Genomic DNA, 17,434 nt, shown 5'->3' on the forward strand with positions numbered 1-17,434 from the left:
AGCAAGGCTAGCTTATGTAGGGGGCAGGAGAAGTTGTAAGGGTATTAGATGGAGCCTGGAAGCCTTGGTAGTGTCATCTAACAAACAAAGTTTAAGGCAAATAATTTTATCTGATGGGCAAATAAAATGCCATTTGCTTTTTCATCATCATGCTAAGGGTGGGCGATTAGATTTTGTGTTTAGGCTGGAAATTTTTTATGACAGTTTTATACAGTGCCCTACTTCACCTCCAGATCAGGCAGAAGGAGGATAAGAAACCCACCTGGACTGAAAGAACCAGGAATAGCAGGCAGAAGATGGAAAATTGCTGTCCGCTTTACGAGTCTGCCCTCGGCAAAAACCCTCTTAAAAATGACTAAGCACTGGTTAAACCTCCATCTCCATATGCCCCCGCCCAAACGAGTTCTAATCAGAGAGAGACGAATAAGGACAGATGGAAAGACAATGGAAAACTACTCCCTAGTGGCAAAGCGGGTTATTAACTCAAAATTGTTCTATGTAAGGTGAGCAGATTGTTCCTGTTTATAATTTACTCTTCTTCTGGGATCCTGTTAATATCTCTTTACTGTCACTGAGATAGCTTTAGTAAAGCTAGGGCTCCAATGGCTGTAGGGTTGGATGGGTGCCCAAAGTAACTCTCAAGCTCTTCCTTTATTCATCACATTGAAGGGTATTTGTAAATGATGCAGGAATAAGAACCTATGATCATAAAAGTGCATGAGAAAATTACTATCCAATATTGCTACAGTGTAAGTGAGCTATGTGCAGACTCCATACAGCATGCACACTACTATGGTAGGGTGCAAGCTTCATTTTGTGCATGTTTGCTTTACATCACTCTTCATTTTCACCAGGGATTTCAGTCACTGCTGTTTAGAATAATGGTGGGTTATATTCTGAATCCTAGGATATGAGCAGCATAGAAAGCCTTGTAGCTCAGCTATTGCAAAGCACAGCATCCAGAGTACCTGATACTTGTATTGCATATATGGAAGGTGAAGTGGCTAAAGAAAGCATGGATGTGATAAGATACTAAGCCATTTGTTACAAAACGGAGGCTTGGAGGTAAGTGGGAAGGGCGAAGTCACGAGGAGACAACCATTTAGCCCAGAGAAATGGCATTTTAAATTTCCACTGGAAACAGAGCATGAGCAAAATGCAAACCCCATTCAGCAGGGAAGGCAACAGTAGAGAGGCAGAGAAAGGAAATTTTGGCAAGGACACCAATGCAAATTCCTCCTCTTACAAAGAGGACCATGAAATTTTTAAGAGTGGTAGCCGTGTTAGTCTGTATCAGCAAAAACAACGAGGAGTCCTTGTGGCACCTTAGAGATTAACAAATGTGTTTGGGCATAAGCTTTCGTGGACTAAAACCCACTTCATCAGTTGCATCTATGAAGTGGGTTTTAGTCCACGAAAGCTTATGCCCAAATGAATTTGTTAATCTCTAAGGTGCCACAAGGACTCCTCTTTTCTTTGATGAAATTTTTAATATCCACAAAGAACATGGATAAAGTCCTTTTAAAAATCAAACACACATGTGAACTTGTACATGGGCTAGATTAAGGCAGTCTAGCCCCTAGGAATACCCTTATATGGAGGCCTTGACAGTCCTGTCACTCTTTAACTGGGGTGGTAGTGGAAAGGGCCACCCATACAATAGCTGAGACCTCTCTCCACCACCACTACTCTTTGGACAAGCTGAGGCCTCTCCTACTCCCTGGGCCACCATATAAGAACGGCCATATTGGGTCACACCAATGGTCCATCTAGCCCAGTATCCTGTCTTCTGACACCAGCCAGTGCTGACACTCCAGAGGTAATGAACAGAACAGACAATTATCAAGTGATCCATCTCTTGTCGTCCAGTCCCAGTGTCTGGCAGTCAGAGGCTTAGGGACACCCAGGGCATGGGTTTGCATCCCTGACCATCTTGACAACCATGGATGGACCTATCCGTCACAAACTTATCTAATTTTTTTTTAACCCAGTTATTCTTGTGGCTCTGCTTCAGTGGTCTAGGTGGCCTTTGATGCTGCTTCTTCTCCCTCTGCTGGAGTAGACAGACTCATGGCCAGCTGCCTCAATCTATGCACAAGGTCTCATTTACTCCATGGCACATTGGACCTAAAATCTGCTTCAGGGTCCCTTGACTCTGCAACAGCTTCAGATGTGTTGAAATAATCGAGGTTTTTATTAACCAGACAATAATCAGCACAGTAACCCCTGGGTTATTCTGATATTAAAGTCAATTCTACACTTTTTCCACATTTTCAGTGCACCACAGTGCAGCCATAGTTTTTTTGGGTTATTAACACCGTTGATAAAGAATGTGAACACTGCATGGAATGGTCTAATAACAACTGGCACAACATTACTTGCCCTGGGCACCAGGCAATCCAAGCTGGTGCAAGAATTAGAATAGCAATTCATAGTGTTATTTTTAACTCTACTCCCCCCTTTAGAGAAGCGTTGTTGCCTCTCCTGATCTCTCTCTTACATTAAGCTGCATTCCAAAATTGTTATCAACACCTTTGTCAACAAGATGCAGTAGGCTTTCAGCGATGGTGAAGAGAATGTCATAAATGAATGAATAAGAACAGCAACAATAGGCACCGAAGTGTTAGTTACAACAGATCCAGTCAGACAGAAGCTCAGCATAAACAAATTAATCAGTACCAATGAGTACACCAGTGCATCTCCATGAAGGCAGCAATGCGTCACTGGGTTCTAACAACTTAACACCATTTGTTGCCTACTGGCTACAATCTTGAAATGACACTAAACCATCTGCAGCCAGACCAAAAGTCCCACACTAATAGAACATGAAGACCTGCTTTACCTCTATCATCCCATTACCTTAAGCTGTTCATTCTTACCATACTCCCCAATTCAGCCCATCCACAGAGTCAATTGTTCATTTAGGATCCTACATATGTAGAATCCTTGTAGAATGCTACAAGTCTTTTGAAGACTATTAGCATACATGTAACACTTTCCTGAGTGTTAATGAACTGGCAGTCTGTAAAATACCAATATCCTTAAAGGCGTAGGAATGCCAAGTGCCCCATACAGAATTAAACCAGACACCCCGTATGCAGAACAAAATGGAGCCATGGGGGGAAAAAGAAAGGGAAGGCAAGAAGAGGAAGACTTAGAACAAGCCATATCAGCCTGCACTAACTAGGGCTGTCTAAAATAAAGAACGTTAATCGAGAAAATAGGACTTTCTAAGGGTTGCATCTGACATTGTCCAGATGTTTCCCCATTTCCTAGATTCTGCCCTGCAGGTGGGTCTGCGCAAAAGCATGCTGTAATCAGAAAAACAAGAAGCACAACATACCAAAAAAAAGTTATAAGGCAGTCCAAAACAGGTCCGAAAAAGACACAATGTAATTGGAGTTCAGTAGCTCGAGCACCCAAGCGAAACCCTCACAGAAAGCAAAAATTTGCAGGCTGATTACAATTTTTGGACATTTATTTGGATAGTAAGAATATTCAGAGTTGTGATAGTCAGGATTAAAGAAATAACTTAGTTTTGGAAAGGTTATAAACCCTCACGTTTTGGGACATCAGACCACTTCTAAGTAATGGGGGGGGGGGGTAGTAAGAAACTTTCCTTGTTAGGGCAATGAGTTGGTTATTTCATAATTGCTTTCTGAAGTTTCTTGTACCTTTCTCTGGCCACTGTTGAAAATATGATAATGGACCAACCCCTACATCAACAATTCACTTTCCCCCTTCTTTCTAATTCTTGGATTTAATATTTCAGCATGCATGTATTTTCTCATTTTAAGAAGGTAAACATATATAATTTAGGACTGAATAAGAGTTACATAATGTAACAGTAACCACAGCGGTCAGTATCCACTGATTCTCATTGTACTTGTTCACCTCTGTAACATGAGATTAAAGGAGATTGGGCCCCTTCAGTTTACTTTATCCCACAACAAAGTAAGAAGTTTGTCTGCAACAGTGGCCACAAGCTAAGCATAAACTCAAGTTTTCCTGCTCCAAAAGCACAAGCCCCTACTCAACCAAAGCTAAAAGGAGAATCTCTGTGAAAAGTATAGTGTTTATGACATTCAGTCTAGCAGATCTGACCCTTCTTGTAAAGGGTGGTGGTGCACACATTCATATTCTTTAAAACTGCTTTATAGTTAGGTATTGCAATGGATTGGGTAAGGCCAGGAACGACAGCTTCTTTTACAGTCACTGAGCTTTAATAAATTTTTGCCCTGCCTGGATTGCTACAGAAACAAAATTATATTATATTAAAACTGGTTCCAAAACTAATACTAAGCCAAATCCAGATATACCTGGAGCTAACGGGAGCTGCCAGTGTTAAGGATCCCTGAATATCAAGCCATGTATTTAGAGAGCTTAACTATGGGGTTACCTGCCTGACTTTAGGAACCTAAGTTTGAATATTCTGACAGAAGAGTCTTGCCTAAGACTGTGGAGGGAGTCAGAGGCACAACTAGGACTAGACCTCTAGTGTTCCTGGATTTCAGTCCCACGATCAGTCCATTGGACTATGCTACTTCTCACAATCTTTAGTCTAAAGACATATTGCTTTTCAAATGGAATTTCAGACATTACAGCCGAGCAGAAAAATGAAGTACTCTTACCTGGGTTCCTCATCGTTGCTCTGCAGGAAAAACAAAAACAAAAGCAGTGTTGGGTTCAGCACTTTGAAAACTCTTTTTTCAGATACAAGCAAACATTTTTGTAAGCTATTTACTATTGCACAAGCACATTCAGGGCTGGCTGTCTTTAAAGGCAGGAATGTGTTTATACTCCAACAGCTGAGGTCATCATGATCACATTTAAAAGTCACAGACTTGGCTTCACCAGCGATCAAGAGGGATAGGTCATTGTTTATTTATTATAAAGCCTATGTAGCCCACTATCTTGCAGCAGTACGCAATCACATCAACTTCCAATACAGTTGAAATATTTTCACATCCTTTAGGCCCCATTTTCCTCCCACTTGCACCAAAGGAGAATCAGGCTCAATGCAATCCCTTTGTGATAACACCATCCTGTTACCTGCTACGCAGACAGGTTGATCAGATATCCAGTAGGTGTGGAAGCAGACGGTGTGTAAATGCACAAGGGCCTAATATTACCTAGCATCTGATAGTCTATGTTTATATATACATAGGGGAGTTTAAATAGTAACTGCATATAAAGCAAAACATGCTGGGCTTGATTTGCAGTTCATACACACTGGTAAATAAGAAATAGCTCCACTGAAGTCAATGAAAGTACACAGATGTAAAACTGGTGCGAGAAGGAATCAGTCAGTCGTCATTAAAGCTATTCATTCAGTACAGAGCAGTAAAACTATTTACATCAGATGTTAATACAGCATGAGCAGTGCAATTACATCAGTCACAAATTCCATGCAAATTGCAGTATTTCCACAATAGGGATATACAAACAACATTCCCATTCCACTGCCTTCCCCTAGGGAAAAGCAAAAGAAAAGAGCTATGTTAAGCAAGCTTTGATATCTGATTGCTTGGACAGTCTGATATGGAATATTATATAAACCAGAGTAGTCATGCAATTTCATGATTTTCATAACTAGGCAACTACGCATCTACAGCATACCTCAATACATCTTTAAATACTTAAATCATTTGCCTTATAGAACAGCTGACACCTGATGGACAAAAACTTGACATTACCTTAGATTATTATAAAGGAGAAAATTATCTGTAAGCAAAGCTAAGGACATATGCACAAGCGGCAAGTGTGTGGACGGTCATCTGCCCCAAGTCAAGTCATTATTCTGCATCCCATCAGAAATGTTTCCACATCAACCATCCCCCATAGCAAAGAATCATGGTCACATTTGGTTGCTCACCCCAGTATCTTTCACCTGCGTATCTGAGGTCAGTAACCAACCGCCCATCTGCTGAAGCAGACTTTGGTTTGTTCTTGCTGCACCCAAGATTGACATGGGCCAATCAGCCTTCCAACCACAGACAGAGAAAACTTTTAAGGGCCATGGTCAGGCTAAAAGCACAGTCAGGCTTTTAAAAAGTATGTTTTTTTCCCTAGGTTACTAATCTAACCTTAGATTAAGAGAATTCCAAACAGTTTGATTTACTTTTCTTGTTACTTATTGATGCTATTTTTCTAGTGCCTTTCATTTCTCTCAGCTTGGACCTTCACTTCTGTTTATAGTCAGATCTAATTCTGCTCTCCAGATTTACTTCAGTGTAAGTGACATCACAATTGGGTTTCTAATCAATTTCACTTTTAGGTTTTCAGGTACCAACACTAGGCTGCAAGTTCCACAGGGCCAGGCTTATTCCTTTAGGAAAAACACCCCATTTCCTCCCCCACACCAACTTTCCACTGGAATTTTGAAAATTCTACAAAACCATATTTATTTACAAAAGAATAATGAGAAGTTGACTGTTCACTTTGAATTCTACAACTAAGCACGGAGACTCCAGACACAAATTAACTCACAACCCTACCAGAAGTCATGCTGTTCCATCAGTGAATCCAAATTTCAGTTTCCGGCACACAGTGGGATAACTCAACCTCAGGTGTAATGGCACTGAAGTTAAAGGATTCCAAACACGGATTGATTTGCTCCATGGTTTCTAAAGTAGAGGGTTAAATTCTGCCCTTGGTGAGGCAGTTGACTCCACTAGGGTTGTACAATTGTAACCAAGAACAGAATTTGGTTTTTTAGACTTGATTCAATCACTGCCTTGCACTTGATGTAGTCATATACAATTATACGAAGGAATGCAAAGCGGGTACAAGATTACCAAAGCAGATCAGTAGCACTCTTATACCTACTTTGCAATCACTGTGCTTGGGGCAAAGATGGCTTCAAGCTTTCTTTGAATTCCCTGTGTTCTGGGCTTGGCAGAGCTCTGTCTGGCCCTCAGAAAAACTACACTAGCCTCAGGGTTACTCTAACCTTTCTAATGTGCACTCTGTTTCCCCTGGCTCCCAGGAAGGAGAGAATAGCCAGAAAAGAACTTGCTCCAGCCACATTTCCCAGTTCTATTTCCCAGCTGGGTCTGCCTACTATTGCAGCGCTATAGCAGGCTGGGAGCCCCCCCCTAAATCCCAGAATTATTTAGGAGTCTTGTTATGTTGTCAGAGCAGTGTAAAGGGGCCTTAGTGTAACTGAGAATTGGACCTACTTTGCACAGTTGGAATGCACAAAGTTCAAGCCAGTGGTGACTCAAATTCAAGACAGTGATCTGTAAACAGGGATTGGTAGTAAAGCAATTATTTATATTGCAGTAATGCTCCAGTTATGTACCAGGACCCCATTGTGCTAGGTGGAGGTTCTTCAAAGCTTGGTTCAGAGGAAACATCAGAGGTGAAAGCAAGACACCTTAACAGTTAAAATCAGAATTTTGTATGAGTCTAAGACCTTCACTTTAAGTGCACAACCTCTTGGTACCAGTGTCAAAATGGCTAGTGTCACGATTTAGCAACACTCTTCTCTCACTGCTGGAGAAAAAAATCTCTTCATGGTACCACTGCTGTAGGCACTTTGGTGGCAGTTCACTGAATAATGTGAAAGCAGCTGCAAAATAGCAACTGAACACAGGTTCTAATGCAGGGATTCCCAAACTCGGTTCGCGGCTTGTTCAGGGTAAGCCCCTGGCAGGCCCCGAGACGCTTTGTTTACCTGAGCGTCCGCAGGTACGGCCGCTCGCACTCCCAGTGGCCGCGGTTCACCGTTCCTGGCCAATGGGAGCTGCGGGAAGTGATGGCCCGGCCTGCGCTGCTTCCTGTAGCTCCCATTGGCCGGGAACAGCAAACCGCAGCCACTGGGAGCTGTGAGTGGCCGTACCTACAGACGCTCAGGTAAACAAAGTGTCTCGGGACCCGCCAGGGGCTTACCCTGAACAAGCCACGAACCATGTTTCAACTCGGCTATCAGAGTGTCTTCAGTTCCCTTTACATTACAGGTGCAATTGCATCAAAAGATATTGAGCAGAATTAATTTGTTCCTAGAGCATCACAAAAAGTTCAAGTTTTAGTTCTTGACCTACTGGGATTCTTTCCAACCTGAGTTTCTTAAATTCATCCCTGCTGTAACTCCAGGGAAGTAGCTACAGTTTCACCAGGGCTGAATTTCAACCACTGTCTATGAAGAGGATTAAAGGAAAACTTATGTGAATTAAAACCATACATCTTTAATCTGCAAATCTGTATTCCCATATGTGGGCCTTATAAAGGTGTTCAACATTAGATTACAAACTCTTTGGGGCAGGGACTCTCTCTTACTAAGCATACAGTGCCTAGCACAAAGGGGTTCTGATCTTGGTTGGGGCCTTTGGTTGATACTGTAACAAAAGCAGCATAATTCCACATTGATGTACACACCTACCTAGGAGCCCACATGTGAAGAATGGGCTTCCCTTAGCAGGCATATATCAAGTTACCATATGATTATATAGTCTAAACAGTTACAGGAATTTCATTCACCATGTAATGAATACTTCAAAAAAGCTAGTGTTTTATGAAGCTTTTACAGTGCTGAAGACAGAGGAAGCATAAATTGATGGGTAAAGTGATAGACAAGGGAGAGGCAAATTGGTTTGGGGAAAAACAAAAGCAAACAAAAAACCCACTACAGGCTTTTAGAACTGAAGCTGTACACATCTGAAATGTTTGAATAGGCTTCCCCTTTCCCTGCCCCAACCATAATCTCCCCTGCCCTGCTCCCATCCCCATCTTTGCACTTCAGGATTCAAATGAGGACTAGAAGCAGAAATGCCAGTTACATGAGATTTTTTTAGTTAGGTGTGCACACGCAAGGAGTTTGGCTATAGATGAATTTTGGGTGGCTGTTTATCCAATCCCAAACTCGGAATCCAAATAGGGGGAGAAGAGTGCTGATCAGACACAGATGCTGTGAGATCTACATGTAGTTTAAGAACCAAGGATGGAATATCACTGTCCTAGGTGTTTCATTTTCCCAGGAACGCACATGCACTATTATATCTACAACAGTCCTGCCCTGCTATGCAAAAAATGGGTATCCTGGGTGGAGTGGTGAGGGTGAGGGCAGGCTGGCTGGCTATTATAACCCTGAAGCTCACCACTTGTTAGCCATCTTACAAGAATGTTAAAGCATTCTCTAGATGTTTTACGAAGCAATAGCACACTTCAAAAATTACAACTGCAGTACACTAGAAATCCACTATTAAGTGGTTACAGGCATTTGGCTTTGTGCCCCTTTAACCACTTAAAGAATGTGGGTATCCCTTTAACCACTTAAAGAATGTGGGTATTCAATATGACCGCACAACTCATCCTGCACTATTACATGCATCTTGGCTTATCACGTCAAATATTTAGTGGCATTTGTGGGCATCTTTAATGTTGACATATGCAACAGGGGAGACTTCTTTCCTGCATCCATCACAATGTTGTGTTGCCTCCTGCCATAATCATTTCATCTGCTCTTAGTTTTTACCTCAGGCTTGAGCAGGGCTAACTCATTGAAGGTGTTCAGCTGCCTTCTGATCTCTGCCATCTCAGTCATCAGCTTTGCCATGTGGACGTTGATTTCCGCCAGCACCTCTGTCACATGAGCAGTGGCCACCGCTTCCTGGAGGTCCACTAGGTGGAGAGCTTTCCGTTCCTCCTCACAGACCAGCCGCCGTACAGTGTCAAACTCTTGCTGAACACACAGTTTCATCTCACTCCGAGTCACCTGCAGATCACACACATGGGAGAGAACGTTGCTTGTTAGAGAACAGCTTCATAGTGCAAGTGTCTGAGCTATCACCCCTTCAGTGATTGTTTGGAAGCAGGCAAAGCACTGAACTGGTCCCTGCTCCCCAGGCATCTGAGAATCTCTTCTCCATTGCTGCACCTGTTTGTCCCAAAACAAAAGTCTATTACAAAATATTTCCAGAAGAGCCCCATTCCTTCAAATTAGGAGTCATCGTTCTCCTCCTTCAAGTGAATCTCTGATCGCCATCTGTACATGGAGTTCGTTCCCCACATAGAAAGGATGACAGCTAGGCTAGTTTTGTTGCCACTCCAGCAGCAGCGTAACTCTCCCTCACATTTCTGTACAGCCTTCAATACTCCTAACTCTCAGGTTGCTCCCAACTCTACGCTTCCAGCCTAGCGGCATGAAATGTAGAGGTCTGGCTCTATATTTAAACAGGAGATTCTGCGCAGCAAAGAGTCCTGCATTAATCCCTGTAAGCTAAATGACGGATGGATTCAGAGGTGTGGTGAGTCAAAGCTAACCGTACTTAATAAACCTGACAAGATCAATTACCTGATAGGAAGTGGGACATTATCTCATTTACCAAAGATTAGGATAAAGCAGTTAAAATAATTTTACTTTATTGAAATTACTTTAATTTGGAAGGTCTCAAAATTGGCATAAGACAGACTTGAGATAAACAAAGGTTTGCTACTGCAGCAAGGTGAAGGACCCAGCAGTTAACAACAAAACAGCACTTTGTCTGAGGGCTTATCTACACTACGAGCTGGATCGACAGGCAGCGATCGATCCAGCGGGGGTCGAGTTATCGTGTCTAGTGTAGACACGATAAATCGACCGCTCATCGCTCTAGCGTCGACTCCGGTACTCCACCTCAACGAGAAGTGCAAGGGGAATCGACACACCACAGTGAAGACACCGCAGTAGAGTAGATCTAAGTACGTCAACTTCAGCTATGTTCTTAACGTAGCTAAAGTTGCGTAACTTAGATCAATCCTCCCCATCCTCCCGTAGTGTAGACCAGCCCTTAGGCTTGGTCTGTTCTACAGACCTACGCTGGTACAACTATGTTGCTCAGGGGTGTGGAAAGTCCATATCCCTGAATGATGCAGTTACATCAGGTATAGACAGTGCTACGTCGATGGGAGAGCTTTTCCCACTGACATAGCTACTGCCTCTCAAGGAGAAGCTCTCCTGTCGGCGAAGGTAGTCTCTTCACTAAGGCTATGTCTACACTACCACTTATGTCAGCAAAACTTATGTCACTTAGGGATATGAATATTCTACCTCCCTAAGCAACATAAATTATGCTGGCATAAGAAGTAGTATGCACAGCGCTATGTTGGTGGAAAGCTTCTCCTGCCGACATTGCTACCGCCACTCACTGGGGGTAGATTCATGTCTACAGGAGAACTCTCTCCCATTAGCACAGAGCAGCTACAAGAGAGATCTTACAGCGACGCAACTGCATCAGTACATCTGCGCCAAAGTAAGCGCTCTAGTGTAGACATAGCCTAAGTGCTACAGTGGGGCAGCTGCATCACTGCAGCGTTGGATGTGCAGATAAGCCCTTAGTTGTGCAAGTGGTACTGGATGAACATGTCAGTTTTGTTCACTGGACTCTTCAAAGAAGATGTAGAGGAGATACATTGCACATAGTTTTCCCTGTAGTTCCTATAGGATATGGATATCAAAGAAGGGCCACACCAACTAAGTACAGAAATTGGAACTAGATCATTCACTGCCACAGTAGCCTTCTGTTTATGAACTTCAAGTAGTTTTCTCTCTCTACTATAATTATCAGCCTGGCAAAGAAAGTCCTGCAAATATACAATCCTGGCATTAGATTTACTGTTCATCCTTTGCCATGATGATTATTGATGAATAGACTAATGATTTTACTTACTACTTTTTTTTAAAAAGTCATTTGCTCACCCTGGAAGGGCACAATTTTGCAAGACTAGTATTTAAACAGATAATTAGCTCTGAAGAAAGGTCCCTGACTGACAGCCCTGGAGGATGAAGTCTTCTTTTTATCCACAGCCCAGGCAGTGGCAGTCTACAGGTATGTCTTCACTACCAATGTTAAAGCACCCCCATGAGGGCAGTAGCTATCAGCGCTGGGAGCACGGCTCCCAACACTAGTGCATCGTCTACACTGCCACTTTACAGCGCTGAAACTTGGGCCTTGGCTACACTTGCGAGTTACAGCGCTGTAAAGCCGCCCCCAGCGCTGTAGCTCACTCCCCGTCCACACTGGCAAGGCATTTGCAGCACTGTATCTCCATGGCTGCAGTGCTGCATGTACTCCACGTCCCCGAGAGGAATAGCATGTATTGCGCTGCCGCTGCAGCACCAGTGTGGCCGCCCAATGCACTGTGACTGGCCTTCAGAAGTAGTACCGGCAGTATTCCAGTTCGGCAGTATCCCACTTCGGCAGTATCCCACAAAGCCTGTTCTAGCCACTCCGGTCATCAGTTCAAACTCTACTGCCTTGGCCTCAGGTAACCAACCATGTGACCCACCCTTTACATTCCCCGGGAATTTTAAAAATCCCCTTCCTGTTTGCTCAGCCCGGCGTGGCGTGTAGTGCTATCAGCGAATCTTTCCAGGTGACCATGCCTCCACATGCCAAGCGAGCCCCAGCATGGAGCAATGGCGAGTTGCTGGACCTCATCAGTGTTTGGGGGAGGACGCTGTACAGTCCCAGCTGCGCTCCAGCTGTAGGAATTACGATACTTTCAGGAAGGTATCAAAGGACATGATGGAAAGGGGCCATAACCGGGACGCCCTGCAGTGCAGGATTAAAGTGAAGGAGCTGCGGAGTGCCTACCACAAAGCCCGCGACGCAAACAGCCGCTTGGGTGCTCCCTCCGCGACCTGCTGATTCTACACAGAGCTGGATGCGATATTTGGGGTTAACCCCACCTCCACTCCGAGCACCACCATGGACACTTCAGAGCCGGGGGGTGGGGTGGGGAGAAGGAGGAGGAAAACGGGAGTGAGGGTGGTGGGCCAGATGGAGACACCCCAGAATCCCTGGAGCCATGCAGCCAGGAGCTCTTCTCGAGCCAGGAGGAAGGTAGCCAGTCGCAGCGGACGGTACTTGGTGGAGGACAAACAGAAGAGCAGGTTCCCGGTAAGTGGTTTTTTTGGGGGGGGAAGGAATTTTTTCGGTGCGGGCTCTTTGGGAGAGGAGGGTTAGGCATGCATGCCTACATGCGGAATAGTGCATTGATGTGGTTTATCACATCGTGGTAATCGGCCTCGGTAATCTCCTCGAATGTCTCATCCAGAACGTGTGCAATGCGCATGCGCAGGTTTATTGGGAGAGCCACCGTGGTCTTTGTCCCAGCCAGGCTAACGTGTCCGCGCCACTGTGCCACGAGGGGACCATTGCTGCACACAGGCAAGCTGCATATGGGCCAGGGCGGAAGCCACATTGCAGAAGACGACCCTCCCTTGCTTCCCAGGTCACCCTCAGCAGATATTGTCCAGGACGAACTCCTGTGGAAAATGTTGGGACAGTGTTCAGTGTAGGTGCCCCCTGAAGCTGTTGGCTCCCCCCAAGGCACAGAAACCCAGAGGACAGTGCAGCCCTGAAACAATCAGTCCCCCTTACTCACCATCTGAGGCTCCCGTGGGATATGTGTGCTCTGTTTCGGACGGGAAAATTATGCTATTGTGTAGACCCTGTGTGTTTTCTACTCCTTAAGTGCGGGGGGAATCATTACTCTATCTGGTATAAACAATACTGCCTCTTAAATGTTGCATTTTGCCTATATAGCAGCATCAACCTTGAGACCTCAGCCATCTCTCTTATCGCCTGCTCAGAGACTGCAAAGACTCAGGAAGAGACCGCAAAAAAGCAAAGACGACATGCTGCAAGAAGTTATGCAGCAATCTATTAAAGAGAATGAGAAAGCACAGAACTGGAGGGAGAGAGAAAGCAGGATCCGACAGGAAAATGCAGCGCACCGGCGGCAAAGCACGGAGCACCGGCAGCAAAGCACAGATCGGTTCATAAGCATCCTGGAGTGCCAAGCAGATGCTATCCGGGAGCTCGTAGCCATGCAGAAGGAGCAGTACCGCAAACGCCACCCCCCCCAGCCCTTGTCCCAAAAAAACTCTGTTGTGCCCCACTGTCACCTCCAACCCATTTTCCCCAACTTCCATGTTCTTCACGCTACCAGCTGCCTCCAACACCAGTATCTTCAGCACCCAGCCCTGAATACCACGACCCTTACCCTCTGCACTCAACCCCCATCACCATGCAGTATAGCTATCCTGAAGTGCAGCACTCACTGCACAGCACACCAAACAGGATATACGCGAATCTGTGATTGTACTGCTCCCCACTCCACCCCCTTGTTTTTTTTTTTTCCCCAATAAAATGGATTTTTTGGCTTTAAAAACATTCTTTATTATTGCATAAAGTAAAAGACTCCTTAGCCCAGGAAATAAACAGGCACTGCAAGTCTGCTTGTCTGCTTAGCAAACACTGATTCCTAAAGATTGAAACTACTGCACTTCACTCCCTGCAGGGCACCAGATAACACTGCTGGTTTTCAGCCTCAAATTGCTCCCTCAAGGCATCCTAATCCTTGCAGCTCCGGGCTGGGCCCCTGTAATAGCCCTGCTCTCTGGCTGTGCAAATTCAGCCTCCAGGTGTTGAACCTCAGAGATCCATGCCTGAGTGAAGCTTTCACCCTTCCCTTCACAAATATTATGGAGGGCACAGCATGCGATATAACCACGGGGATGCTGTTTTCGGCCAAGTCCAGCTTCCCCATACAGAGATCGCCAGCAGCCCTTTAAATGGCCAAAGGCACACTCCACAGTCATTCAGCACCGGCTCAGCCTGTAGTTGATCCGTTCCTTTCTGCTGTCAAGGCTCCCTGTGTAGGGTTTCATGAGCCACGGCATTAACGGGTAAGCGGGGTCTTCAAGGATCACAATGGGCATTTCAACTTCCCCTACCGTGATATTCCGCTCTGGGAAAAAAGTCCCGGCCTGCATCTTCCTGAACAGCCAAGTGTTCCGAAAGATGTGTGTGTCATGCACCTTTCCGGGCCAGCCTGTGTTAATGTCAATGAAACGCCCACAGTGATCCACAAGCGCCTGGAGAACCATAAAGAAATGCCCCTTCCGATTAACCTATTCGGATCCTAGGTGGGGTGGTGCCACAATAGGAATGTGCGTCCCATCTATCGCCCCTCCACAGTTAGGGAACCCCATTGTGCAAAGCCATCCACTATGTCCTGCACGTTACCAAGAGTCACGGTTCTTCTGAATAGGATGCAGTTAATGGCCCTGCAAACTTGCATCTACACGATTCCAACGGTCGACTTTCCCACTCCAAACTGATTTGCGACCGACCGGTAGCTGTCTGGAGTTGCCAGCTTCTGGATTGCAATAGCCACCTGCTTCTCCACTGGCAGGGCAGCTCTCAATCTCGTGTCCTTGCTCCGCAGGGTGGGGGCGAGCTCTTCACGCAGTCCCATGAAAGTGGCTTTTCTCATCTGAAAGTTCTGCAGCCACTGCTCATCATCCCAGACTTCCATGATGATGTGATCCCACCACTCGGTGCTTGTTTCCCGAGCCCAAAAGCAACGTTCCATGGTGCTGAGCATGTCCGTGAATGCCACAAGCAATTTCGTGTCGTACGCGTTACGTGGCTCGATAGCATCGTCGGACTCCTCACTCTCACTGTCACTTTGGATCTTAAGGAATAGTTCGACAACCAAACGTGACGTGCTGGTGAGATAAGTCAGCATATACCTCAGCAGTTCGGACTCCATTTCCCGCAGACAGATCGCGCTGCATAGAAACCGTTGAAAGATGGCGCCAAAGGTGGACGGAAACAAAGGGATTTCTGGGATGCGAAGCGATGCATCACGGGGTGTTGGGACAGGATCCAGAATGCCCCGCACCCACGCCCCCTTCCCACAAACCATGGCGCCAGAATGGGAAGAGGTGCTCTGTGGGATAGCTGCCCATAATGCACTGCTCCCAATGGCGCAGCAAATGCTGCAAATGTGGCCACGACAGTGCGCTGGGCAGCTGTCAGTGTGGACAGACTGCAGCGCTTTCCCTACTCAGCTGTATGAAGTCAGGTTTAACTCACAGTGCTGAACATCTGCAAGTGTAGCCAAGGCCTTGCATTGCTCCGGGGAGTGTTTTTTCACACCCCTGAGCGAGAACGTTTCAGCGCTGTAAAGTGGCAGTGTAGACAAGGCCTTAGCCTCTCCCTACATTGACTCAAAAGGCCCTAGCCATACTCTTGAGCAAAAGGATACTTCAGAACCTGATCTGACCACTATGTAAATTGGGAGTAACTCCACTTATGTCAATGAAGTTTCAACCGTGTAAGTGAGTTTAGAATCAGGCTCTTTGTCTGTAAAGGCCCTTAGCATATAACTGGCACCATGTAAATAAATAATAATAAACATTTTTTAAAAAGACACATCAAGATGACAGCATGAGTCACAAAACTGAGAACAACAGGAACACATTTGTTATGCTGACAACCCATTTTCACACTCCTCATGTAAAGGTTCTGTTAATCCTGACGAATATTCAGTTTCCTCTGAGCAGGGGCCTGCAACTTAATGCATAAATTCACACTTCCTAAATAGGACGGCTTGCAGGAGCCTTCAGAATATGGCAGTTTTTCCATATGCTTTTTGCTTTAACAGAAAAATTTTCCTTATTCTTTTTTTAAGAAGGTGGAAAAAGACAAATAATGAAAAGCGTCCATTTCAGCCTTTAGGTGCATGTGCAAACACTAAGGTCGTCTACATCTAGCACCAAATCAATGCCAAAAGGACTCCCTGTTCTCCACCCTCAAAGGGAAAACCCTCAAACACGTCTTCCACACACCAAAAAGGTTTTTCCTGAGATGACAGTAATAAAATAATAAAGAACAAAGTCATTTGTATTAAGAGGTTGGGACCTCACTGTACTAGGTATGATACAAACTCTTACTAAGACAGACAATCCCTGCCTCCGAGATCTTACAATCTAAATAGACAAGACAAAGGAAGCATTCTCCTCATTTTAGAAAGGGGGAACTGAGGCACAGAGCGATTAAAAGCTCATTTCCCGTTTAGGCACCAAAATAGATGGATTTTAGACAGCTCAACATGTTGGGTGCTAAGTTGATCTGAAAGGGAGCTTCTGGATGTTAAGCAGTTTTGAAGATCTGGCCCCAGGTTGTGGGTACTGAGAACTTCAAAAATCTGGACTTAAGTGACTTTACCCAAAGTCGCACTGAAGTCTTTCGCAGAGAAAGGAACTGAACCGAGATTTTTGGAACCTCAGTCCAATGCCTTAACCACAAGACCATACCCTATGGGAAAATAGTCTTAGATTCAAGTGCAACAAGAGGAGAAGTGAGCTCCAGAGTGAATGGCCCTCCTCTGGGACCAGCCTGCCCCCAGACCTCAGACTTACAAACCAGAAGGCTGTGAGCTCAACTGTGCCAGCTGATCTTAAATGCCAAGTTGGAGCCTGAAGAGGCTGCATCTGCACTGGCAAAACTGGACCCATAGTTCAGCATCAATATTGCAACACTGTTGTTCACAATAGTGGATAGCCTACAGTTTGATGACGCAGTAGCAACAGCACCTGCAGCATTTCTACATGCCAGCCCTCACTACTGTCCCCACCAGCAGTGAATTAGGCATCCAA

General features: G+C 45.1%; 1 protein-coding gene across 2 annotated transcripts in view; it reads right to left on the reverse strand.

Moving 5' to 3' along the window:
* Positions 1–17,434, reverse strand: part of TRIM44 (tripartite motif containing 44) — a 99,199-nt gene that overhangs the window by 52,510 nt on the left and 29,255 nt on the right. For both annotated transcript variants that reach the window (XM_034769681.1, XM_034769682.1), the window contains exons 3-4: positions 9,476–9,715; positions 4,632–4,651 (exon numbers count right to left, since the gene is read on the reverse strand). In XM_034769681.1, the coding sequence (XP_034625572.1) occupies positions 4,632–4,651; positions 9,476–9,715 (260 nt within the window). The remainder of the gene's footprint in view (positions 1–4,631; positions 4,652–9,475; positions 9,716–17,434) is intronic.

The sequence above is a fragment of the Trachemys scripta genome, chromosome 4 (assembly GCF_013100865.1).
Source record: "Trachemys scripta elegans isolate TJP31775 chromosome 4, CAS_Tse_1.0, whole genome shotgun sequence".
In the NCBI taxonomy this organism is placed as follows: Eukaryota; Metazoa; Chordata; order Testudines; family Emydidae; genus Trachemys; species Trachemys scripta.